Source organism: Vigna unguiculata, chromosome 1, assembly GCF_037176805.1.
Source record: "Vigna unguiculata cultivar grain cowpea cultivar isolate G323 ecotype 2 chromosome 1, ASM3717680v1, whole genome shotgun sequence".
Classification (NCBI taxonomy): Eukaryota; Viridiplantae; Streptophyta; class Magnoliopsida; order Fabales; family Fabaceae; genus Vigna; species Vigna unguiculata.
In genome coordinates, this window is record NC_140792.1 from 1,325,851 (window position 1) to 1,352,807 (window position 26,957).

A 26,957-nucleotide genomic window follows, 5' to 3' on the forward strand; every position below is an offset into this window, starting at 1 on the left:
GCCCGTTCTTTGTATTTGGGTATATCCGACGTATGGAATACTCTTAAACTCTAATCTCCGTACTCTCCGAACGATTCATGTATGTGATGCTTTATTTTAATTTGAGGTTATCCAGTTTTGGGACGTTACAAATTTAAACACGGATTTATAATAGAAACTATTGTTGTCAATTTAGAGATTAATTATAAATTTTTATTCATAATATAAATTATTTTAGTTACCAATAATTTTTAGTTTCTAAATTAGTATTAAAATTGGTCACAATAATAATTACTTATTTTTAGTCATTAAAAATTGTCATTATTTAGGAATTTGCTTGTAGTGTGTGATTTCTTTTATAATTATATATTAAACTACATATTCAAATTTTTTATATTAGTGATAATGATAAAATATATAAATTTTTTAGTATATTATTTTGGCCCTCAAGATTAATGGTCAAGATCTGTCGTTGCTTCAAAATCAAACTAAACTAAAAACCAAAGAGAATTATGAAAATAAATTGTTTAGGATACACAACAATTAAGAAATGTTTTCAAGAAATTGAAAATTAAAAGAAATACAATCTAATTCCTTGTACCCTTATTTAAAAATTGACTATTATTCATACCTATATGTGTCTAACTATAGCAAATATTTCCCATCAAATTTGAGAAAAGTTTGACTAATAATCTTAAAAATCAAACATAAGTTGTAGTCATAACTAACTAATGCAAATATTTTTCATCAAAATCACAAGAAGTTCAAATAATATTAATGTTAGATGAGGATTTATTTATCAAACCTAAACAAATACATAATGAAATAAAAAAGATCAATAATTTCACGTATTAGTCATCTATAACATATATATATATATATATATATATATATATATATATATATATATATATATATATATATATATATATATATATATATATAAACATATAAACATGTTTAGACACTTGTTTTATACTATGAAATTTTTTCGTTCATTAAGATGTTCATTTATCCTACCATCTACACTTTATGTTTTATTTGGATTGGAATAGAAATTGAAGAAGAAAGAAAGAAAATAAAACATAATTTAAAAAATGAAGTACTTGTAATTTAAAGGAAAGAAAGTAATGAGTGGAAAAGAGTAGTTTAGATTGATGTGATTGAAATTTTTTAAAATAAAATGAATAATACTATTATGAATTATAAAAGAATACCCTTCATTTTATTTCAATAAGAATAAATGTGTTTTCAAATTGAAAACATATTAATTCTTGTGCAATCATTTTCAAAGATTACCAAAATGGTAATTTTAAAATAAAAATTATGAAAATGAACAAATCAAACAAAGGTAATAAAATTTAATTTAATTGTGAAAAAGTCATGTAACGGTGAAAAATATAAGTGTTAAGACGACTTCATTTGTTATATCATGTTCTGGTTAGCAATAAATAAAATAAAAAATTATATTTTTAATAATATATATCTATATATATATATATATATAATGTTTTGAATATTTTAGAAAATTATATTCTTAATTGTTTCTAATATAGCTACGTATCCAAACCCATTCCCGTAAAAAAAATTAATCATCATCTCCATATCCAAACCCAACGGGTATCAAACTTTTGTCCCATCCCCATCTCCACCGGATAACGGGTATAATCTCGTACCCATACCCGTACCCGTTTTCTTACTACTTTAATATTAATTTTAACTAATTTTTATAAAATAATAAAAATTACGGTAAATGAAACATAATATTATCAAATATTCAATATTAGGAGTATGATTGTTTCTTTGATATCAAATACTTTGAAATAAATTATAATTGTTTACATTTTAGATTAGAATACCAAATAAAATTTAATGAGAACCAAAACATTTATTAAATTTGCAAACATTAATGAAACCTAGTTGATAAACTTTAAAAATATTTTTTAAAAAAACTATAAAAGGAAAAAATATTTTTAAAAAAATATAAAAGGAAAAAATATTTAAATTAAAATATATTTTAAATGTTTGTTTACTTCAATTTTTTAAATTATAATGAATCTATATTTTATGCACTAATAAAAGTTATAATACATCACTTGATCGTAAAGAACAAATAATAAACATAATAATAAAATTTTAACATAGATCTTGTATCTTTTGAACCACAATATATGTTGAATGGTTGTAAAAAAATATTCATGGCAATTACATTAAATTTTTATATTGTAGTAAATAAAAATTATTTATACAATTATAGTGAAAAAATTAAAGTAATATTGTAATGAGTTAAAAAATAAAAAATAATTAGATAAAATTTATCGAAATAGTATTCTACATGATGAAAATAAACAAAAAATAAAAACATTAAAAAATTATAAAATGTGTGTCTTATAAACAATTTGGAGACTATTGGAAGGAATCACACAAAAGGAAACAAATATATAATTAAGGGTATGATAAGATGAAAAATATCTTAGAGATCTAAGAAAACTTTTCAAATATCAACATATATACTCGATGGTTGATAAAAAAATGACGCAAAGAACAAATAATAAACATAATAAAATTTTATCATAGATCTTGTATTTTTTAAACTCCAATATATGTTGGATGGTGATAAAAAATATTCATGACAATTACATTAAATTTTTATATTGTAGTAAATAAAAATTATTTATACAATTATAGTGAAAAACTTAAAGTATGATTGTAATGAGTTAGAAAATAAAAAATAATTAGATAAAATTTATCGAAATAGTATTTTACATGATGAAAATAAACAAAAAAAATATTAAAAAATTAACAAATGTGTGTTTTATAAACAATTTGGAGACCATTGGAAGGAATCACACAAAAGAAAACAAATATATAATGAAGGGTATGATAAGATGAAAAATATCTTAAAGATCTAAGAAAACTTTTCAAATATCAACATATATACTCAATGGTTGATAAAAAAATGACGCAAAGAACAAATAATAAACATAATAAAATTTTATCATAGATCTTGTATCTTTTAAACTCCAATATATGTTGGATGGTGATAAAAAAATATTCATGACAATTACATTAAATTTTTATATTGTAGTAAATAAAAATTATTTATAAAATTATAGTGAAAAAATTAAAGTATGATTGTAATGAGTTAGAAAATAAAAAATAATTAGATAAAAATTATCGAAATAATATTCTACATGATGAAAATAAACAAAAATAAAAATATTAAAAAATTAACAAATGTGTGTCTTATAAACAATTTGGAGACTATTGGAAGGAGTTGCACAAAGAAAAACAAATGTATAATTAAGGGTATGATAAGACGAAAAATATCTTAGAGATCCAAGAAAACTTTTCAAATATCAACATATATACTCAATGGTTGAAAAATAACAAAAATTGTTTTAGCGAAATAAAAGAGTTTTTGAAATGAAATAAAAATTAATAATAATAAGTAAAGATTTTTTTTTATATTACCAAGTAAATGAAATGTTTATGCTATTAAACACTTAAATTAAGAGTATTAAACATTCTCATGTGAAAGGAAAATATACAATAAATAAAAATATTAAAAAATAATAGAAATATTCAAATGTTAGACATAATTTTTTTTAATTGACATACATCATTGTAACATAATTACATAAAGATTATGATAAGATAAAAAATATATTGGAGATGCGAATGAGTTTCATGACAAACCAAATATTTAGAAGAAATAAAAAATAAAAAGAATATAATATATATATATATATATATATATATATATATATATATATATATATAAGGTTACTTAATTAATTGTGAATATTTTAATAATTTAAATGAGGATGAAGATATGGCGGAGACGAGTATATGGCGGTGATATATTCATCCCCATACCCATACCCATACCCATACCCAGTCAATGCGGAAATTCCCCGTCAAAACGGGGACGAGTTTATTTGCCATCTCTATTTACAATATGATATATTAAATACTATATATTATAAAGAAAAAGATAATAAGCTTTTTTATTAATTATTGTGAGTCTTTATTCTAATAAACAGACGTCACAAATATTTAACACTATATACATATTTAATTATATATATATATATATATATATATATATATATATATATATATATATTAACCTTGATTTTTCAAGTTCTCCTCTTCATCTGATTATTAACCTTGATTTCTAACTGTCCATCTTCGACTGTTCCAATTTTTTAAGTGTGTTCTTTTGAATGGATTTAAAGGTGATGATTATGTTGTTTATTTTTAAAAAGTTGAATGAATTTAAGAATAAATTTTGTGAAAGTATGTGAAAGATTAAAATAAAAAATAAAATTTAATTGATGAAAAATTTATATTACCAAATTGTCATTGTTATTAAAAGTAATATAAAATGATAATTAGATAAGTTGTAATTAATTTTGATTTTTTTCTGTGATAATTAAGAATATTAATGATATTTATTAATTGAAAAAATAAATATTATAATATATTTTATTTGAATTAAATATTTAAATTTTGTTCACCAAAGAAAAAAAAATGAAACAAAGTTGTGGAGAAATTAGTGGAATCAAGTACACCCAAAATGGAACTGGTTAAACCGTTAAACATGAAAATCCTTTCATATTGGAATCAGATACAAGAAAAATGTAATTGGGTAAATTGAACAAAAGCTATTGAATTTGGAATCGGATTCAACTACGATGTATTCGATTTCATTACTTCTTCAAAAACAAAGTTGTTGCTCAGTGCTATCTCCGTGAATGAGCAACAATGGCAACAGCTATGGGCATATTGGTAAACTGAAAAAATCACTCTCAAATCTGTTCAAAATAGCGGGATGCAAAATATGGATGTATCTCGCAAATTATTACTTTTCATTCCTTGTTTTCATAAAAAAAAAATAACACAATAATTCTCCTATATTGTCTTTAACAGCGATTTGAGCACAAAAGAACATGCCCTTAAGATTCTTAGGTTGCTGACCTATATAAGGTACTAGACACTCAATAATAAGTGTTTGGTTTTAGAATGCAGGTAATAAAAAAAAAAGAGATAATAATGATGTCTGAGAGATGCATTATAGAGTATTCATAGTCATTGAATTCAAAAGCTAAAGGATCATTTCAAAATAGAAAGTAAAGATTATATTTCTGGATCAATTAAAAAAAATATACGTTATTCACTATATTCAACCATTTTAACATTTAAATCCACAATCCATAAAAACATGATCAATTTTATTTTGTGAAATCCTTTCCACTAAGAATGAAAACTTTTCTTTTCTATGCCACATCATTTATACGGTTGAGAGTTATTATTTAACTTAAGTGAAAGTTGTATTTCCTCTCTTTTTTTTTTCTTGATCAGTTAGTGTGTTTTCAAGTTACATTTATTTTAATATTTTAAAATATATTAAAGAGATTTTTAATATATCAACATATGTGTAACTTAGAGATATAATAGAAGAATAATACAAAATTGAGGCTCGGTGTGGTCCAAACTAGTAAGTATACAATATGTGGACATTATAAAACAGCTTTATTTTTTAATAGAATTTAGAAAAAATTAAATACAGATCACCTTCTACTGTGCTATATCAGAATAGCAATCATAGTGATCGTACGTAGGTCTGTTATATAGATTATCTATAAAATATTATTTTATTTTAATTCCTATGATCTTTTTAAGTAATCTCTCTAAAAACTCATCAAATCCATTTTAAAATAACATTTTTCAGTATAAAAATGTTCAAGAAAACTAAATCAACCAGATGTTTATTAGTGTTTAAAACTTGATGTTCATATAAGAATCCATGGCAGTTATTTTCTAACAGATGGATTATTAACGGTGATGTTTTTTCAGTCAGAAATTTCACTCTAGTAGGTTATACAAATTCCGCAACATGTTCAATGTTCCATGCACATGTCAAATATATGTGTCAGCAGCTCCTCACGATGTTTTGGTCCCATGCATTTCTCCTCCACAAGCTCAACTTAGACAAATTAATTGCACAATTATTACAGACATAAATGCTTTAGGTGTTGTCTTTCATCACATCACATACAACATCGTATTCTGTCAGAGAAGCAAAGCAAATTCGACATTGCTAACTAGATATAAGTTACTTAGAGATAAGATCAACTTTAGACAATTTTAACCAACCAAAATTTATCAACAGTGACAGTTATCACAGTTACGGTGAAATTCAAACCTAAGGTTGAGTACACAGATCAAAAAGCACCACTTGCTTATAAATTATCATCACGAACCATATATGAAACCTGAATCAATAATCTCTCTAAGCCTCTTCCTGTGTTCTAAAGAAGAGGCTATCAATGGCTGTTGGGTTTTCCATAGAAAGTGAAAATGTCCAAAGCAATGGTAAGATAACCACTTATGTTGTGGTGTCTTGTACTATGGCTGCCATGGGAGGTCTCCTCTTCGGCTATGACATTGGAATAGCCGGAGGGGTGACCTCCATGGATTCATTTCTGAAGAAGTTCTTCCACACAGTGTATGTCAAGAAACAAGAAGCCAAAGTCAGCAACTACTGTGTATTTGATAGCCAACTCTTGACCTCTTTTACATCATCTCTCTATGTTGCTGGTCTCGTTACTTCCTTCTTTTCTTCTCATGTCACCAAAGCCTTTGGCCGCAAACCATCCATTCTGGCCGGCGGCGCCGCCTTCCTGGCCGGTACAGCTCTCGGAGCTGCAGCTTCCAATGTCTTCATGCTCATATTTGGTAGACTTTTGCTTGGAGTTGGGGTTGGTTTTGCAAACCAGGTAGCTATCTTTTCCCTCACTTTTCTACACTCTTACAAATACTTTAGACTTCGACTCTGAAACGATGTAAAATTATTAGGTGTGTAGTAACATACCGTTTAACATACCGAATAATTTACTTTCCTGAAATTTGGGATCTAGCTTCTTTTTTGTTGAGTTCATTACTGTTGAAGACAAAATGAAAATTGTTTCTTTTTTTTTTGTATCTATCTGTAATTTCTGTAGGCTGTTCCTGTGTATCTATCTGAAATGGCACTACCACGACTAAGAGGAGCAATTAGCAACGGCTTCCAATTTAGCGTTTGCATAGGTAGTGTGTTTGCTACCTTAATCAACTACGGAGCAGAGAAGATTAAAGGTGGGTGGGGTTGGCGTGTGTCGTTGGCCATGGCAGCAGTACCAGCCTCAGTCCTAACACTGGGTGCAATTTTCCTCCCCGAAACTCCCAACAGCTTAATCCAACGCAGCCATGACCATCAAAAGGCGAAGTTACTACTCCAGCGGATTCGAGGCGTAGAAGACGTGCAAGAAGAACTTGACAGTCTTATAAGAGCAAGTTCTACGAAAACAGATGAAAAACAAACGCTTAAGATCATCTTGAAACGAAGGTACAGGCCTCAGCTTGTGATGGCAATAGCTATGCCGTTTTTCCAGCAAATGACAGGGATAAACGTGATCGGTTGCTATGCCCCTTTACTTTACAGGACAATGGGGTTAGGAGAAAGTGCATCGCTGTTGTCAGCTGTGATAACGGGAATCATAGGTCTTGCCGCGACATTCATATCGATGTTCTTAGTTGATAGACTAGGAAGGAGAGCCTTGTTCATGATTGGGGGCATTCAGATGTTTGCATCACAGGTTATAATCGGTGCTATAATGGCCTTTCATCTTAAAGATCATGGTGGATTGAGCAAAGGGTATGCTTTTGTGGTTTTGGCTATGGTGTGCTTATATGTTGTTGGGTTTGGGTTGTCATGGGGGCCATTGGGTTGGTTAGTGCCGAGTGAAATTTTTCCTTTGGAAATTAGATCAGTGGGGCAAAGCATCACGGTGGCAGTGAACCTTATCTTCACTTTCACCGTTTCTCAGACTTTTCTCACCATGCTTTGCCACTTGAAGTCTGGGATTTTCTTCTTATTTGGAGGATGGATGGTGGTCATGACGCTATTTGTTCACTATTTTCTGCCGGAGACCAAAAGCGTGCCACTTGAAGAGATGGAGAAAGTGTGGCAAGAACATTGGTTTTGGAAGAGAATAGTAGGTGAAATGAGTGATAAAGAGCATAAACTTGAGATATCCATATGATTCTAAACCAAATGTTCTACCGATGTTAGCTTAATCATTTGTCTATATGTCATCTCAAATGTACTATAAAGCAATAAAATGATTTTCAGTTTGGAAAGTTGGATTCTAATTATTGAGTTTTTCGTTCATTATCAAATCAAACAATATAACTGACATTCATAGACTCATTTTAGATTAGGAAAATTATATTCTTACAATTTTGTTTTTACAAACTTTACAAAATTTCTAGAATTAAAATAGATTATTTTTTTTATTTTTTAACCAAAATAAAATGATAAAATAGTACTTTTTTACCTAACTAGTTTTTCAAAATTTATTAATTTTTTTTATTAAACTGTCATTTTTTATTTAGATTATTCATCTTAAAGCCTCGTTTGTCGATTATTACAAAATATGGCACAATAATGACCTTTAACAACAAAAATATAACACAATAAACTCGTAACTTTTGCTAGAAATGGAAACATAACACAACTACTTAAAGAAGTTACAGAAATTTGAATTTTGAAATGATAAGTTGAGAGGTGTAATTAAGATAATGTCATATGTTTGTTTTTGCTATTTGTATTTTTTGTACTGTATTTTTCATAAATAGTATAAAAAGACTAAAATTAAAATCAATATAACAAATATAAATACAAATTTTAATTTTAGTAATTTTGTTTAAATTATAATAAAAATATAACTTTAATATAATTTTTTTTACATAATTAACTTTGTTTAAATTCTGTTAATATTTAAAATAATTAATTGTATTGGTGAAATTAGTGGACATTATATTTCAGTACGGTTTCCATGGTTAGTCCTTCATCTTTCAAAATGGGCGAATTTAGTTCTTTTAACTAAATTTTGTTAAGTTTATCTTACGTTTCAAGTGCATTTCATGATAGTATTTAAATTATTTACATCGTTTGACACATTTTTGCTTTAATGTTAACTTAAATATGCCCAGGTCCGAACAAATAGTATTTTCTTTTAGTATTTTCAAAGCTACTGCTGGTCTAAAATAATATAAACATATTGGGGGTTTCTTCCTGCACCCCCAATATTTCTACTACACTTCCAAATATTTATGCTCTTCCATTTATGCCTTTGAAAAATTAAAAAATAAAAAATTTTAATTAGGTAAACGTAATAATTAAACAATTATGAAGTGACAAAAGTAGTTGACTGCCTGAATTAATTGACACTAGTGTTTGTATATGTACTGTTGCACCTCCCTCTTTTTTCACTTTCACTTCCACTTGCAGTAAAAGAACTTTTGTTGTTGGCTGAGTGTGAATTTTATAGTTCAGGGTCCACTAGTATTTCACCACTTTGCTTCATTTCTTCCCAGAAAAATGGTACGCATAAGTTTATATTTGATAAATTTATGTTTGAGGTAAATGTTAGGTGAAAAAAAAAAAAAAAAAAACTGAGCTGGGTTTTTAATGTTCTATGCATGTTACGGAAGTCATTTTTCATCCATTAGCCATATACGGAAGTTGACTTCCGTAAGACAATAAAAAAATCCTACTTCCGAAAGTATCTCTGTAAAACGGAAGTGGACTTCCTTTATGGAAGTGAAGTTATTTTTTCTCCACATACGGATGTCGACTTTTGTAACACAGTGAAAAAATTCCAACTTCCAGGAGTGGACATCTGGTGTCCGTGTAAAACAGAAGTAGACATTCGGATATGAAATTTAATAGATGTCGACTTTCGGTGAGTAGATTTTTTTTCTTCCAAAAGTGGTAAGTTGCTTTTGTTTCTCAGGATGTGGTAGCATATGTTCTTTTCTTTCTTTCTTTTCCTTCCTGATGCATAAAGCTAAGATAACATAAGATAACATTTTTTTTATTTTCTTTTTCACTTCCGTAGAAAGCCTGGTAATGTAAATAGATTAAGTGATTTTTTTTATTTTGTTTTATTTTTTAATTTTGTTAGGGTTTGAATAATAACTCATGCTTTATTTATTATTTATTTATATTATTTATTTAATTTTTATTTACATGAATATTTATTTTTTGTTTATATATTTTTTATTGTTATGTTTTTGTGTGTTTTAATTATTATTTGTTTAAGTTTACTATTTATTTATTTATTGTTTGTTTTATATTTTTGAATGAATATTTTTTTTATTGATTTAATTTTATTTTTTTATGGTTTACTGTTTATGTATGTTTTATTTTTTTATATTTATTTTATTGTTGGAGGAATATTTTAATTTTGTTTTTATATATTTTTTTATTTTGAAAAAAAGTGGTATTGATTACTAATGTTAGATTATAGGTGGTTAAAGTTATCTAACATGAACGATCTCACTTTAACTTTCATGAAATCATAAGTAAATTCGAGTCTCATCAGATTTCTCTTCTTTTATATATGAGATGTGTGACGGAGACTGTACAAATAATTTTACGACGGATCAGATATTTACAACACGAGATGAGTTGATTTAGTGGGTTCGAGGGATAGCATTTCATCTTGATTTTGTTGTTGTCACTATCAGATCTGACAAAGCTATTGGTCAACCTGGGAGAAAAATGTATGTATTGTTAGGCTGTGAAAGGGGTGGTAAGTATAGGAAATATAAATCTGATGTTCAGCTAGTGTCTATGGACAAGAAAATGTGATTGTTCATTTAAACTCAGAGGCAAACCAATTAGTAATGGAGATGGTTGTATGTTGAAGGTAATGTGTGGATATCATAACCATGATGTGTCTCAAACGCTAGTTGGTCACCCATTTGCTGAGAGGTTAAAATCTTCTGAACAGTCCTTACTTGTTGACATGTCTAAGAGTCAAGTCAAGCCAGCAAATATTCTACTTACTTTGAAAGAAAATAGTGAGTGTAATGTCACAACAATAAAGCAAGTTTATAATACAAGATACACTTATAATGCAAGATACCCTTACCTCTTCTGCGAACAGATGCAGTAGGTCTCTGCCTAGGCTCCTGCTCAAAAGCCTCAGCATGTGAAGAACTTGAGCCACCACGACGTACAAATGCTCCTCTTGTCTTAGCCATGTCTGTAATTAACAAATTTAAAAACATATAAAAATTCTAATTAATTAAAAATAAAATTATTCAAACAGTATAAATAATTAAAATTATCCAAAATTATAAATAATTATAATTATAATTTTTCAAAATAATAATTAATTATAATTAATTATTATTATTATTCAAAATTATATTTAATTATAAATAAAATTAATCAATATTTTAATTAATTTAATTTTATTAATATTAAAATTAATTTAAAATAAATTTGTTCAAAATTAAAATTATTTAAAATTATAATTAAAATTAAAATTATTCAAAATCATAAATAATTAAAATTTTAATTATTCTAAATTATAATTAACTAAAATTTTAATTAATTAATATCAAAACTTATTTACATTAAAATTAAGTAAAAAAAAATTACAACGTAACCTAGAAAAATTACATAACAATAACGATAAAATAATAAATATTACAAAATTTTTATTGAAAGAAAAAGCAACCGAAAGTCGACATCCGGAATCCAATATCTTCGGAAGTCGACATCCGGAGTTAAGCCAACGTTACTTAATACCATTCACTGGAAGTCGTCACGTATTGACGGAAGTCGACTTCCGGTGATATTTTTTGCAGACCTACGAAAGTCCACTTCCGGGCACTACGAAATTCACGTCTCTTACGAAAGTCACTAAATCACTAATCTCTTCTTGTGAAAGTCACTTCCAATTACGGAAGTCATTTTCAACGGAAGTCAACAACTATAATCACGAAAGTCACACTTTTATATTTGGTTTCATAAAAGTTACTTTAAAACATAATTTTTAATTGATCACAATATAGACTTTTATATTGGCTGAAACTTAAATTCGAAACATCATTCTACGGGAAATATAATTGACTTTTTCCTATCTTTTGTCGTCACATAAGTAGGTTAAAATTCGTTGATTACCTTGAGTAATATGTCATGGTTGGAATCACTTTTATGACGTGCTTTTAGCTTCATTACAGATGGAATGGAGCCAAGCCAAAGTCTTCGTTCATCTATTCATTATTTTGTCTATTTTCAGTAAAGTAGAAAGTGATGTTCAAAAAAAATTATAAATATGTAGATTTTGATGGCTCAGACACGTCAGCAACTTTTTTTTTTTTTTGCAATATAGTTATGTGATATGAATAGGTTAAAAGAAATAATGAGTATTATTAGAATTATATGGTTTCTTGAGAAAGAGAACAAAGAAGAATTATTACATGGTAAAATGTGTTTTTCCTTAAAATTTTCGAAGTTATTGTCCTTCTAATTTTAAGATGCATTCATTATTTCTAACTAAAGAAAATATAAAAGCTGTTGCATTGTAGCTCACCCTTTTTTTTCTAAGTTTTGTTTTATACTTAAAATATAATGTTTATATTAATTTTAATTTCATATATATTTTAAAGTAAAGTATATGTATCACTATAATGTAAAAAATAAAGAGTAGAGTGTATAATTACTTTATTTAGATTAAATTCAATTTTTTTCGTTACTAATGTTCAACATAATATTTTATTTTATTTTATTTTATATTGGTAGTCATCCTTCATTATAAGAATATTAAGATTAATTACGGAAAATGTTTGGCTTTTGTTTACTTAGTTCATATAATTTAATTGGTTATGTTGGAGAGTGAAACATAGAGTTGGTTAGTAGAAAGAAAATGTTGTCATTTTTAAATATAATTAAAGTTGAAATAAAAGAAATTATTTGTATAAAGAAAATTATGAATAATGTATTTAAAAAAAATCAAATTTGATTACAAAAAAAAAAAATTGTAGCACATCCATTTATATTATATAATTTATCTTTTGTATGTATCTACTATATTAGAGATCTTTAACCATTGAAATGATAATTCTAAAAGTTGGCAACATTGTTATTTATGAAAATTTGTCATTTTACACTCACTTTTTCTTCTTCCATCTTAGAACTCGTTTTAATAATAAAATATTATATTTAAGTGAACAAAAGTTTCAAATAAAATAATAATATTTATGATTGTTAAATAATAATATAAAAAAACAAATTAAAATTAATATAATAAATAAGGTTAAATATGTATTTGGTCCCTTAAGGTTCCAGTAAATTTTGGAATTAGTTCATCTTCGAAACTTTATACCAATCTAGTCCTTCATATTTAGAAATGCGTGGATTTAGTCATTTTTATCAAATTTTGTTAAGTTTATTTGACATTTTAAACGTATATGATAATATTTGAATTTACATTGAAGCGAAAATGTGTCAAACGGTGTAAAAAATTCACAATTCAAATATTATCATGAAATGCGCTTGAAACATCATATAAACATAACAAAATTTAATTAAAAATACCTAAATTAGTTAAAAGTTGTGAAAGAAAATAATTCCAAATTTTACTAAAATTTAAAGAACTAAAAATATATTTAACCCTAATAAATATTAACATATTTATTTTTAATATAATAAAAAAGTTATAATTCTAATATAAAATTTTAAATTTTATTAATTTTGTTTAAATTCTGTTAATATTTAAAATAATTATTTTTACTGATTATTTATAAAATAAAATATAATGTAAAACCATGATGCTCCATTATTTGTATAGGTGAAAATAATGATACTCAGCGTGGTTTGCATGGTGTAAAAAAATACTATAAAAAATGGTAGAGAAAAGATAGTTTCACACTCTTCAAGATTTATATTCCAATTTGACAATCTCCATTGTTTAGACTTGTTAAATATTTTGTAACAGAGAAAGAAGATGTCAAAATAGTTTTTTTCCAAGGTGGTAGGGTAAGGTAAAAACATAGAAATTTTACTCACTCTAGTGTTTGGCTTTAACTCCTCACACTCTAAATCATTGCCATTATCAGGATCTGTGAAAGAAGAAGTGAGATTGTATCACAAAGATGGAAGAGGAGAAACTTGAAACTTCACCATTGTTGAAGAAAAAGTATCATCAGAATTGTCCTGGTTGTAAGGTGGATCAAGCCAAGGAGCAGAAAAAGGATGTTTCCTTTGTAAATCTTTCTTTCATATGGTTGGCTGTGTTGAGTGGCAGTAAGAACTTCAATTCTCTTCCAAATTTCTCTTCTGGGGTGGTTGGTTTTTGTTTTTGTGACAACTTTTTGCTCATGCTGTATATCATACCATTTTTAAGCTTTTCTATAAAAATGGCTACAAAATTTGTCAAAACTCAATTTTTCTGCAACAAGTGAGATTTTTCAGCCTTTTTAGTTAAAGTTTAAACTATAGTTAGTGTTTTTCAAGCTGTATTCTATGTTTACGAGATGACAAAAACGATCTGAGTTAGTCATGATGAAACTGGTTGAACTCAATGATATGGTTTTTGATCTTTCTCTTGAACATCTGAAATTGTGTGCCTTAGTTTAAAAATAGAGTGGTTAATTATATTTCTCACTGATATCTCTCTTTTTTTCATCAATTACAGCGTTGCCTGTTGCATCACTCTTTCCCTTTGTTTATTTCATGGTGAGTTTAAATTTCTACAGTTGATCAATCTTAGTCTTTTAGTATATTAGTTTTTGTCGGTGGTGATTCGAATCCAAGACAGTGCTATTAGTATTACTGTTACCTCCTCCCATATGATGAAGATCTGAATTTTATGATAGTGTTTATTTCATGGAAGTTGCTCTGATTATGCAGGATATGTTTCTGTTTTCAATTTCAGCCTCTTAATTATTTGAACTTTGACTAAAAATGCAGTAACATAAAGCTTATGCTTGAGCATCACTTTTGAAAATAATAGTTTTTTTTTTGGTTAAATATGTTTTTGGTCCCTTAATTTTGAATTTTAGAATTAGTCAATCTCAAAATTTTAGACCAATTTAATTTTTCATCTTTCGAAATACGTGGATTTAGTCCTTTTAATCAAATTTTGTTAGGTTTATTTGATGTTTTATATACATTTCAGGATTATATTTGAGTTGTTTATATTGTTTGACACATTTTTGTTTTAATGTTAAGTCAAATACTATTATGAATCGCGCTTAAAATGTCAAATAAACTTAACAAAATTTGATTAAAATGACTAAATCCACGTATTTCGAAAGATGAATAATTAAATTGGTCTAAAATTTCAAAATTGACTAATTCCAAAATTCACTAAAAGTTAAGAGACAAAAAACATATTTAACTTTTTTTTTTTTTGGTTTGATTTGCTATATTTAAGTCAGGTTGATCTTTTTGACCATTTCAAGAATAAACTCTAACCCCAATTCACAGAAGAGTAATTTTTCATTATATATTTTGAGTAAAAGAATCAGAACATGTTCCTACATTGATCTGATATACATAACAAAGAATCTTTAATTTCAGGTGAAAGATTTTAACATTGCAGAAACAGAGGAAGATATAAGTACCTATGCTGGTTATGTGGGTAAGATTTGTGTTTGTAGTACAATGATGTGATGAATTATTTACATGTTCTTGGTGGTCATCATGTGATGGAGGAAACATTGTAGGATCATCAATGATGTTTGGTAGGGCTTTGACATCAATATTGTGGGGTATGATTTCTGATCGCTATGGTAGAAAACCTGTTATCATTATTGGGATCATCACTGTGTAAGTGTGCATTTCACTGAGGTTGATACTTTCTTTCATGAATCATGTTTTTTTCTGCTAACTATTCTGATCCTTATTCATTTCAGTGTCATTTTCAACACACTATTCGGTCTCAGCACAAGTTTTTGGATGGCTATTAGCATGAGATTTCTTCTTGGAAGTTTAAATGGTTTACTTGGACCAATAAAGGTCTTGTTTTCTATAGCTATATGCATATAGATATAGTAAATAGTATATATGATCTAACACAACATTTTCTATAACAGGCATATGCTACTGAAATTTTCAGAGAAGAAGAACAAGCTCTAGGACTCTCAACAGTAATTAAGTCTCACCAATTTTTGTACAGTACTATTTTTGAACGATCATATTTTCAGGACTAAATTTTGATAATTTTTTTAGGATTAAATATGTTTTTCGTTCTTCAAATTTCAGTGAAATTTGAAATTAATTTATCTTCAAAATTTTTGACCAATATATTCTTTCATCTTAAAAAATACGTAAATTTAGTCATTTTAATCAAATTTTGTTAATTTTATCTAACGTTTCAAGCACATTTCATGATAGTATTTGAATTATTTACACCGTTTGACACATTTTCGTGTCAATGTTAACTCAAATATTATCATAAAATGCATTTAAAATGTCAAATAAACTTAACAAAATTTGGTAAAAAGGACTAAATTCACGCATTTTTAAAGATGAAGGACTAAATTGGCATAAAGTTTCAAAAAGAGACTAATTCCAAAATTCACTTAAACTTAAAGGACCAAAAACATATTTAAGCCTCTTTTTATAAATTGATGACATCTTTTAAGTAATTTTAGAATATAAAAAAATAAAAAAATAAAAAAGTTGGAAGCCACTTAAAAAGTGTCATCTCAAGTTATATAAGAAAATTGTTAAAATTTAGTTGTTAAAAAATATTTTTCCTATTTTTTTTAAGAAATTATTTGATTTTCAATGAGCAATTATTCACTTAAATCTGATTTCAGGTGGTTGCTGCCTGGGGTGTAGGGTTAGTGATTGGTCCAGCATTGGGAGGTTATTTAGCTCAGGTAACTTTGTCAACTTTTAACATATTTTAATATCCCAGTATTTATACTAATGATTTAATATTATTTTTTTCAATATTTTTATTAATATAATCTTAATATTTATTAAAAAGAGTTATATGTGTCTTTTTTTCGTTTTGTTTTTTTACAGCCAGTGTTAAAATACCCACATGTATTTCCAGCGGATTCATTTTGGGATAGGTGTGTTCATTTTTGTTATTTGGTAATTTTGAAGAATATTTAATGTTTCAAATTTGTTTCTCTCCGTTTATTTTAGCTGTTTTGCCAAACGTGATTCTCGCTGTGCAGGTTTCCATACTTCTTGCCGTGCTTCATAATATCAGCTTTTGCGTTTGTTTCAGCAATTGCTTGCATTTGGCTGCCAGTAAGTACTGCAAATGATGCCATATAACTTCATCAATCTCTTAAATATTGTGTTTATATATATATATATATATATATATATATATATATGTGGTTAGATATGTTTTGATCCTCAAGTTTTTTTATCCTCAAGTTTCAGTAAATTTTGAAATTAGTCTCTTTTCAAAACTTTATACCAATTTAGTCATTTATCTTTTGAAATGCATGAATTTAGTCATTTTTACCAAATTTTGTTAAGTTTATTTAATATTTTAAACGCATTTTAGGAGAAGATTTGAGTTAACATTGAATCCAAAATGTGTCAAACAGTGTAAACAATTAAAATACTATCATGAAATGCACTTGAAAAGTCAGATAAACTTAACAAAATTTGGTTAAAAGGACTAAATTCACGCGTTTTTAAAGATGGATGACTAAATTGGTCAAAAATTTTGAAGATGAACTAATTTCAAATTTCACTTTAACTTGAAGGATCAAAAAGATATTTAACCCATATATATATATATATATATATATATATATTAGGCATAAATTTATTATTTATTGAAAAATTGTTGAAAGTCTCACATTGACTAGAGATAAGATAATTTCATAATATATAAATGAGAGCGCAAAGCCCACTTACTAACATGATATCAAAGTCATTGTTTAAAAAGTCTATCCTAAGAAGATTTTTTAGACGTTCTGTTCTATCCGTTATCTTGTGTCGTTACCGAATCATCTATTTTTAAACTTACGCACGAGATGTATATACCTCAGCGTGAGAGATTGTGTTGAAAGTCCCACTTACTAAAAAAATGTTTGCATCATTGCAGGAGACCCTTCATAATCACAATGATAGCATTGAGTCCACCAACAATGTAGAAGTTTTGGAAATAAAAAGTTGTGGGACAGGCAAAGAGAAAGATAAAAGCATCTTTCAAAATTGGCCCTTCATGTCATCTATAATTGTATATTGTGTTTTTTCACTGCATGATGTTGCTTATCAAGAGGTAGTATTTCCACTAAAGGATTTTACCATTTTAACCTTCTCTCATGATACTACTAATCTACCTACCATTCATCACTACCCTAGGTTTTCTCATTGTGGGCACTAAGTCCTACAAGATTAGGTGGTTTAAACTTCACAAGTGATGATGTTGGTAATGTTCTCGCAATTTCAGGTACATTGTTCTTCTCATACATGCCTGTCACTAACATCTTTTAACTTGTGCATCACTTAACATACATTTTTCTTAATTACTAACATCTTTTAACTTGATTAGGTCTTGCTATTACAATCTACCAACTTAGCCTTTACCGATTAGTGCAGAAAGCTTGTGGACCTGTTACTCTGGTGCAGATAACAGGGGTAATTAGTTTTTTAACTTTTACCTGTAAAGTAATTTGAATTATTATTTGATGGTATTTTGAGTAGATTTACCCAAAAACATGATACTAATGAGATACGAGTTTAATTCACATGAGACTGATATTATTTTCATCTCAAAATCTTAAAATAATATATTTAGGAGTGTTTTTCCTTATATATTTTTCAACTTTCTCATTTTTATTTAATGTAAAACATTCACACTTAAATTCCGATTTCATTTGTAATTTTGCATTATATGTAGGTTTTATCCATACCTCTATTGCAATGTTATCCTTTCGTGACAAGGTTGTCTGGCTTCACACTACAACTAGTGATCAATGTTGTCTCCATTCTGAAGAATGTAATGATTGTAAGTGCAGCTCATTCTTCAGCGATATTGAGGATGCAAGTGAATCGCAATGGCTTCACCAAACCTCAAGAAATCATTTTGGTTTTAAAAAATAAAAAGGTTATTTCATTGCAAAGTTTTTTATAACATTGTTGTTACTGGATTTAGGAGACGATTGCAACTAGTTTGTTCCTTCTGCAAAATAAAGCAGTGGTAAATGTTTGACACCACCTTTGCTTTAAATTATTTCCGAAAGTTAAGATTGTTGTTTAAGGAGTTTTGGAACATATATGCTATGTTGATTTGGAAAACAGGAACAACATCAAAGAGGGACAGCTAATAGCATTGCCATGACTGGTATGTCAGCATTCAAAACAATTGGTCCTGCTAGTGCTGGTGCCTTGTGAGTGTCCATTTCATTTCTTCAACGTTTCAAATTTATTCATTGTTCACTAAAAGTTCTACAGATAAATCCTAATTCTCTTGCATATGAATTTTGATGTTATGTTTATGTGGACATGGTTCTGTCATCCATGTCCACATGAACTTGTAATTCTCTTGCATTACAAGTTTCTGATAGGAGTGGACATAGATTGGATTTTTAATAACTCAATCCATATCTATTTTAGATTCAAATAATTAGATTAGATTTTCAACTCAACTCCATTTTTTTAGCAAAACTAGTTTGGATTTTTTTAAAATCCAAATTCAAATATTTGGATAAAGATTTAAATCCAGTCCAAATATTTGGATCAAGTTCAAAATTCAGAATCCATTTTTAATAAAAGAAATTTAAATTGAATTTTCTAAAACTTGAGTCCTTAAGGCCAACATGACTCAGTCCGTACAAGTCGTCGGGCACGACCCGTTTGAGTCATCAGCCTGACCCATCCTACTCCATCTAAGTCTTCGGGCCCGCCATGCTTGTTCGGGTCATCAGGCCCGTCTGGCCCATTTGGGTCTTTGGACCCACCTGGCCCGTTCGGGTTTTTGGGCCCGCTTGGCCCTTTCGGGTCTTCGGGCATGCCTGTCCCGTTTGGGTCTTCATGCCTGCCTGACCCGTTCAGGTCTTCAGGCACGCCTGGCCCGTTCGGGTCTTCAAGCACTCCTGGCTCGTTCGGGTCTTCAGGCGCGCCTGGCCCGTTCGGGTCTCCAGGCGCGCCTAGGCCGTTCGATCTTCGGGCTCCCTTGGCCCGTTTCGATCTTCGGGCCTACCTAGCTCGTTCGGATCTTCGTGTTGGCTTGACCCGTTCTGGTCATCGGGCCCGTCAGGCCCGTTTGGGTCATCAGGTTCTACCGATTTTTCTGGGTCGTTGGGCCCGATCAACTCGTCTGGTTTGTCAGGCCCTCCTAGCCCGTTCATATCTTTAAGCCCGGCCAACCTCTTATGGTCGTCGGGCCTGCTCGGTCCGTACAGGTCATCGATCAAGGCTCGTCCAAGTCTGAATTTAGCCTAGTCAATCTCAACCTTTAGTCTAATCCAACTAAAAATTTAAACTAAAATTTTGGATTGGATTTTTTGGATTATCCATATTTTAAAATCTTGATTTATAGAATGGATATCCAATCCATAAAATATATAAGATGTAGATTAGATTGAAATCCAGATCCATTAAGTGAATTTTAAATTGATTGGATTTTTAATAAAATGGATTTTAAATGGATTGGATCAAAGCAAAAGTGAATTTGATCAAAAAAAATAGATTTTTTGCCCACCCCTAATTTCTGAAATTAATATTTTTTTAGTTGCATATAGTTTTTTGTTGGGTTATGTTTCATATGCGGCATTTTGACATCACTTTTAACCCAAAAATTTAAGACAATGAGATTATGAGTCTTTACTTTAGGGTTGGTCATTGAGAGGTTGTGGTTATATATATATATATATATATATATATATATATATATATATATATATATATATATATATATATATATATATATATATATATATATATATATATATATATATATATATATATATATATATATATATATAACAGTGGTCTTACACATATAAGACATTTGACACCACTTTTAACCAAAAATTTTAAGATAATAGAATGATGAGTCTTTATTTTTATATAGTGTTTAACTTTATCTTTTCTATCCAATGTAAAATTTTAATTCACACTTAAATTATTTCCAACAATTTTATGGACAAATCTATTAGATTTCTAATTTTTTATTTTCGTCCATGTAGATTATCTTGGTCACAAAAGCATGTTAATGGTTCTTTCCTTCCGGGTATGTTTATTATTTCAAATGTTAATTTTTATTTCATAATAATGTTTACTTTATTTAAAAAAAATTAGTTATTTTTGTTTTACTTATTTTTCTTTAACTAAACAAGAAAATAATTGTCATTTCCTTTTCCAACATAGAGTATTTCTTAGAAGCAAACCCTACTCTAATCTCTTCATATGTGCTTAGTATTTTTGGACTATGCTATAAAAACATGTTTTCTTCTTCTTGGTATATTGCTAGAAACTCACTTTATACATTTAACTACAGGCACCCATATAGTATTCCTGGCCCTGAATGTTGTTGAAGGACTCGGGGTACTGTTAATGTTCAAACCATTCTTGAGAGTGAAGAATGAAGCACCACCATCAGAGCAGTAAGTAACCCTAATATTAATGAATTTTCTATAAGGATGAAAAATTTAGGGATAAATTGTATTAATTGAGTTTTGAGATCATAACTAAGCCATATGTACGATGAAATAATTATGATTGTTTGTGTTAACATCTATTTGAACATTGATCATTGAGATTTTAGTATGGATGTGTTAATGTGCATTGAAAATAATAAATTAATTAATTAAAATGAGTATAATAGAGTTTTTATAAATTCTTTAATTGGACAAAGTAAACAAAACATTAGTGTCATACTGATTGAAAAGAAATAAAAAGTTAGTTAAAATGGGTTGAATCGAACAACTTTACACTTGATTCTATTAAAAGATGGCCCTGTTGTAACAATCTTAATTAAAAATAATCGATCATGAGAAATGTTATGAGAATATACAAGATTAAATGAACTTATCGATCATTGAAAAAAAAAAAATACTTGTATGTACTTTTGTAAAAAAAAAAAAAAAGAATGACAAACAAAAAATTAATACTTGTGTTAAGTTCTCGTTCACTACTTTTTTTTTTTTCAATTCCATCAAAGTAATTGATGTTTCATTTTCAATGTTTTTTTTTTTTTTTTACTTTTACGTCTATTATTCAGTTTAAATTTCTCTTATATTGAGCATTTCTTATGTTATTATATTTTTATGTTTTGGTTGAGTTTGTACGAAATCCTCTATATTAAAAATTCACTTAAAATGTGTCGAAGCTTATCCACTCTAATAATTTCTTCTCATATCAATTATGTCTTATATAAAATGAATATTTGAAGATTTTTTTTAATACGATATAAAAATTTTACATTCCCGTTTATTCAAAAAATTAAATTTCTTTCATAAATATTAATATAAAGAAAATACTATTAGAATTGACTTGTTTTTATCAATATTTCCAGTTTTTAAGAAAATATTCAGTTTATTGTTTTACTCAATTTAAATAAAAACATTTAGTTCATGACCTATACCAAACTTATATGTATCTCATGTTCCCCATGAACTCTTCCATCTACTCTCAAGTCCATCCAGATATGTATGACAAACAACTTCACACGATCAGACACATCTAAAAAATAGTATGTTATCAAATCTCATGACAAATTAGTATAAAATATTTCAAACCTTGAACCTCATTATTCATACACATACCAGAAATCAAAAGGGTGAGAACAATTTAAGAGTCTATCTATTTACGAATTCAAATTATATCATTTCTTTATTATTATTATATACTTTATATAAAAATAATTACTATACTAAAAATTACAAATTACATTATTATCTATTATGAAAATAAGTTATAAATTTAAATCAATTTACATATTAGAGTGTCAAGATAAAGTGTGATCCGCAAATATCATGTCAATAGGTAAGAAAAAGACATATTGGCCATTAATTTGTTTTGGTCCAGTTTCAGTTCGCTTTTATGAGGAGGCAACTATCCTGTAGTCCATTTTGTTTGTTTTATTTTTATGTGTAATATTATTACAATTTAAATTATTAACAAATTTCAATAGTTAATTATAATAAACTAATTTAATATAATTATTTTAATTTATTTATTTAAATATTTTAATTAATCAATTAAAAATTAAAAAATATTTACATTAATAAATATATTTTAAATATTTATTTATAAATATACGTAGAAACAAAATTTAAGAATTAAGTTAAAAAATTGAAAAGAATTTGAAAAATATATGATTGGTAAATGCATTTTTCAAATTTAGTGATACCAACCCGTTGAGGAAACAAACCTCTACACAGTATTTCTTTCTATATTAAAAGTTTACAAATTAAGAATATCAACTTTAAAAAATTTTAAATTACATCGTCTAATAAAACAAAAAATTAAACGATAATTTTGTATTATTTCATAACAAAATAAAAAAAAATGAATTTCATTCTTTCCATGGTCATATGGGATAGTATTTCGCATTTCTTCTGTCCCATATGTTTAAGAAGGTAAAAGATGTCAAACAGATTATAAGGTTGTGTCGGGACTTCGGACAGATATTTCACAACAAAATCATACCAGAATATTCAGAATTTAGAAGGAGTTTCTCCCTGCATCCAAGCAGCATTTCACCTGTACCTCCAAAATTGTCTTTATTTTCAATTTTACTCTTAAACGAAGGAAGAGAAAAAATAGTAAAAAATATTTAAATACTGCATCCCTATGAAATTTGTATTTATACTTACTTATCTTGGTCCAAACGTTAATTCAATAATCTGTTTACGAAAATTAAAAATTACAACAAACATTTATTATTATTAAGAGGACATATATTTCTTTCATATCAATTATCAAGAAAGAAGTTTACATAAATATTAAAACACGGTATCAGACTATAATTGTTTAAATATTAAAGTAATTTAAAAAAAGTAAATTACACAATAAAAATTTGCACCACAACTACAACATCTATTATTTTTGTTAGGGTTAAATATGTTTTTGTCCCTCAAGTTTCAGCAAAATTTGTAATTAGTCCCTCATCAAAACTTTTGACCAATTTAGTCCTTCATTTTTCAAAATGCGTGAATTTAGTCCTTTTAACCAAATTTTGTTAAGTTTATCTGACGTTTCAAGCGCATTTCATGATAGTATTTAAGTTAATATTGAAACAAAAATGTGTCAAACAGTATAAATAATTTAAATACTATCATGAAATGCGCTTGAAATGTCAGATAAACTTAACAAAATTTGGTTAAAAGGACTAAATTCACGCATTTTGGAAGATGAAGGACTAAATTGGTCAAAAGTTTTGATGAGGGATTAAACCCAAATTTCGCTCAAACTTGAGGGACCAAAAACATATTTAACCCTTTTTTTGTTAATGTTGAGAAAGAAAGTACATTGAGAATTTAGGTGAATTAAGTGGGTATTGAATGAGCAGATATGACATCTCATTTAAATAGAATTGACTACTTAATAAAATATCACATGATCATGATAATAAAGAGCAAGACAACTGATGAAAACCATAGACAAAAAGTTCACTTTTACAGCCATCCAAACGAGTACTTGAAAAGGGGTTCTAGGCATACAACCATGCCATAGCCAAAACAGAAACAACCAGATTCATAGTTATGCAAAATAAAAGCTCCTAGAGCAAGAGATTACAAAGGCATTGGGGCAAGAGAATCGTCCTTCGAGGGCCACATCAACGAGCCCACTAAACTGCACCGCTACCACCATCAAGCCTACCTCCAGAAGTATTTTCATCTGCTCCCACCAATGGTGATCACCACAAAAGGGAAATCAGAACAAGGACACACACACAAAAGAAATAGCAGGGTAAGCTAGAGTGAATTAAATTATGCATGTTATTACAGCGAAATATTTAGAAACAAACCAAACATACAACACAGTAGGCACGAGAATCACATTATAACAAATAAGCAAGACTCTATGACTCAATTATTCGGATACATATACTAGGATCGGATTCACTGGACGTTTGTACTTGTGGTGGCCTCTACTGCTCTGCATAGCCATTGCCAATGGGTTTCACCCTACCACACACAAGGTTAGCCTTCAAGCGTCTAAGGCCATTATCCTGCCAAAGACTAGGGCCTCCCGCTACTCTCACCACTTGGGTCAGTTTGCTCTACTTGAGATTCAATGACCCTTTAGAGTTTCGGGATGCGATCCTTACTTGAATCCTTATCCTAACATATAAACTACTCACCACCATGAGATCTCCGCACGAGACTCATGGAATTACGCCTATCACACAATCAGAATCATTTTTCTCATACAATTCCACTTCCCTTATTACTTTCATCCAATTCTCATGTTAAGACATTACAAAGCCACAAATCCATGATCAACCTCATACCAAGCATGCCAATTTCATTCATAAGTCCAAACACCCAAGCATATTCACGTACATCATATTTAGGAAGAATAATTTAGACAATACATGCATCAAATCATCAAAACAGTCATGAAGACAGTGCCCGCACTCACCACTGCACTGACCTCGCCCAAGCTAGGGACCTCGCTCAGGCGAGGTGCTTGCCTCACTCAAAATCGTGGGCTCTCGCCTAGGTGAGACATGCAACAGTGGCCCCTGGGAGAATTCACGAGCTCTTGCTCAGGCGAGGCCTTCTCGCCTAAGCGAAACAGTGCGTCGAGGCGAGCGCTCAAGGCAGAATCTTGGACGAGCTTCTGCTATTCTCGCTTAGGCGAGACGAGCTCGCCTGGGCGAGAATACCAGTTCTCCCCCACTGTTCCGCGCATGCAACCCACAACAAACAAACCAAACATCATACTTTTGATTTTCACACAAGCACAAACATTTTCCAACTCATTTTATGCAACCACAGAAGGGAAAACAAGCACCTACAATGAAAGACGAAGAAAACTAGCTTCCCTTACCTTGCTTAGATGCTAACAACACGACACAGACCCGCAACAGAAAGTACCACGGCTCCAAGAACTATATTAGAGAGCTGAAACAGGAAGATTCGTACAAAACGAAGTTAAGAGACTTAGCCCTAACTTGACCAACGTGCTTAAACAGTGCGAAAAGGAGAAGGAACAAACCAGAAGCTCTAAAGCTCAGCTTACCTGAAAATAGAATGGGTTTTGCTAACTTGGAGACGTAAGGATGATGCCCTAGCAGAGCACCTTGCTTGAGATGAAGGGAGGGAAGAGAAGCTGGTTTCTGAAAATGGAACAGAATGAAGGGGTTAGGGGCTAGCAAGGGTATTGGGTCCCCTTATCGGGCCGGCCTTAGGCCCACAAATGGCTAGGCCCAAATACTCAGCTGAAAAAGGAGAAAAAGAGAGCTTACAACAAACCTATTGAAAGAGAATGAAAAATTATGTAAAAAGAAGAATTCTTCAAATAAAATGAAAATAAGAACCAAAGAGAAAATAAAAGATATTTTTTAAAAATTATCTAATAAATCAGAAGTTTATACAATTGAACATTAAAAATTGGGGTTTATATATTTTAGATTGCAATAAAATCGTACAAAGAAAACAAAAAATACAATTAAAGTTGTGAATCTAGTAGATATTGAAGGAGTTGGACAATTTAAACAGAATGAAAAAGAGTGTAGTGAGAAAATGTTCTTCAAAACTAAAGAGAATTATGAAAATAAATTGTTTAGAATAGCAATAAATTAAGAAATGTTTTCAAAATTAAATTGGGAATTAGTAAAATTAGTAGAAATACAAATCTAATTCCGTGTACCACATTTAAAAATTGATTATTATTCGTACTGCTAACTAAAGCGAATATTTCCCATCAAATTTGAGAAAAGTTTGACCAATAATATTAAAAATCAAGTATAAATTATAGTAATAACTAATGCGAAGCTCATCAAAATCAAAAAAGTTCAAATAATAACAATGTTAGATGTGAATTTACTTATCATACCTTAAAAAAATACATAATGAAATAAAAAAAAAAATCAATAATTTCAGGTAATAGTCATCTATAACATATATATATATATATATATATATATATATATATATATATATATATATATATATATATATAAAATGTTTTG

The 26,957-nt window shown here is 28.5% G+C and overlaps 2 protein-coding genes and 1 long non-coding RNA gene across 8 annotated transcripts; 2 read left to right on the forward strand and 1 right to left on the reverse strand.

Moving 5' to 3' along the window:
• The first annotated feature begins 6,244 nt into the window (after window positions 1-6,244).
• On the forward strand, window positions 6,245-8,166 carry LOC114179530 (hexose carrier protein HEX6-like). The gene is made up of 2 exons (XM_028065903.2): window positions 6,245-6,764; window positions 6,990-8,166. Exons 1-2 carry the CDS (start codon window positions 6,315-6,317, stop codon window positions 8,067-8,069), a joined length of 1,530 nt encoding a protein of 509 aa, XP_027921704.1. The 5' UTR covers window positions 6,245-6,314; the 3' UTR covers window positions 8,070-8,166.
• Window positions 8,167-13,753: 5,587 nt separating this feature from the next.
• LOC114175493 (protein ZINC INDUCED FACILITATOR 1-like) lies at window positions 13,754-21,580 on the forward strand. 6 transcript variants are annotated; one of them, XM_028060251.2, is made up of 18 exons: window positions 13,767-13,869; window positions 13,945-14,131; window positions 14,523-14,563; window positions 15,410-15,470; window positions 15,556-15,658; window positions 15,745-15,847; window positions 15,925-15,978; window positions 16,654-16,716; window positions 16,865-16,914; window positions 17,023-17,098; window positions 17,913-18,089; window positions 18,173-18,260; window positions 18,363-18,448; window positions 18,711-18,818; window positions 18,966-19,010; window positions 19,112-19,200; window positions 21,001-21,044; window positions 21,312-21,580. In XM_028060251.2, the coding sequence occupies exons 2-18, from the start codon at window positions 13,981-13,983 to the stop codon at window positions 21,419-21,421; spliced, it is 1,449 nt and encodes a 482-aa protein (XP_027916052.2). In that variant the 5' UTR covers window positions 13,767-13,869; window positions 13,945-13,980; the 3' UTR covers window positions 21,422-21,580. The 6 variants fall into 6 exon arrangements, with proteins under 6 accessions (XP_085530214.1, XP_027916052.2, XP_085530204.1 ...); XM_085674088.1 differs by lacking the exon at window positions 18,966-19,010 and having other exon boundaries at window positions 13,754-13,864; window positions 18,711-18,917; XM_085674078.1 differs by lacking the exon at window positions 18,966-19,010 and having other exon boundaries at window positions 18,711-18,917.
• A 2,818-nt stretch (window positions 21,581-24,398) lies between these two features.
• LOC114190152 (uncharacterized) lies at window positions 24,399-26,105 on the reverse strand. Its single transcript, XR_014995474.1, has 3 exons — window positions 26,006-26,105; window positions 25,814-25,887; window positions 24,399-24,655 (listed from the first exon to the last, which is right to left on the reverse strand). It is a non-coding gene; the product is annotated as an uncharacterized LOC114190152 (long non-coding RNA).
• Window positions 26,106-26,957: the final 852 nt, after the last annotated feature.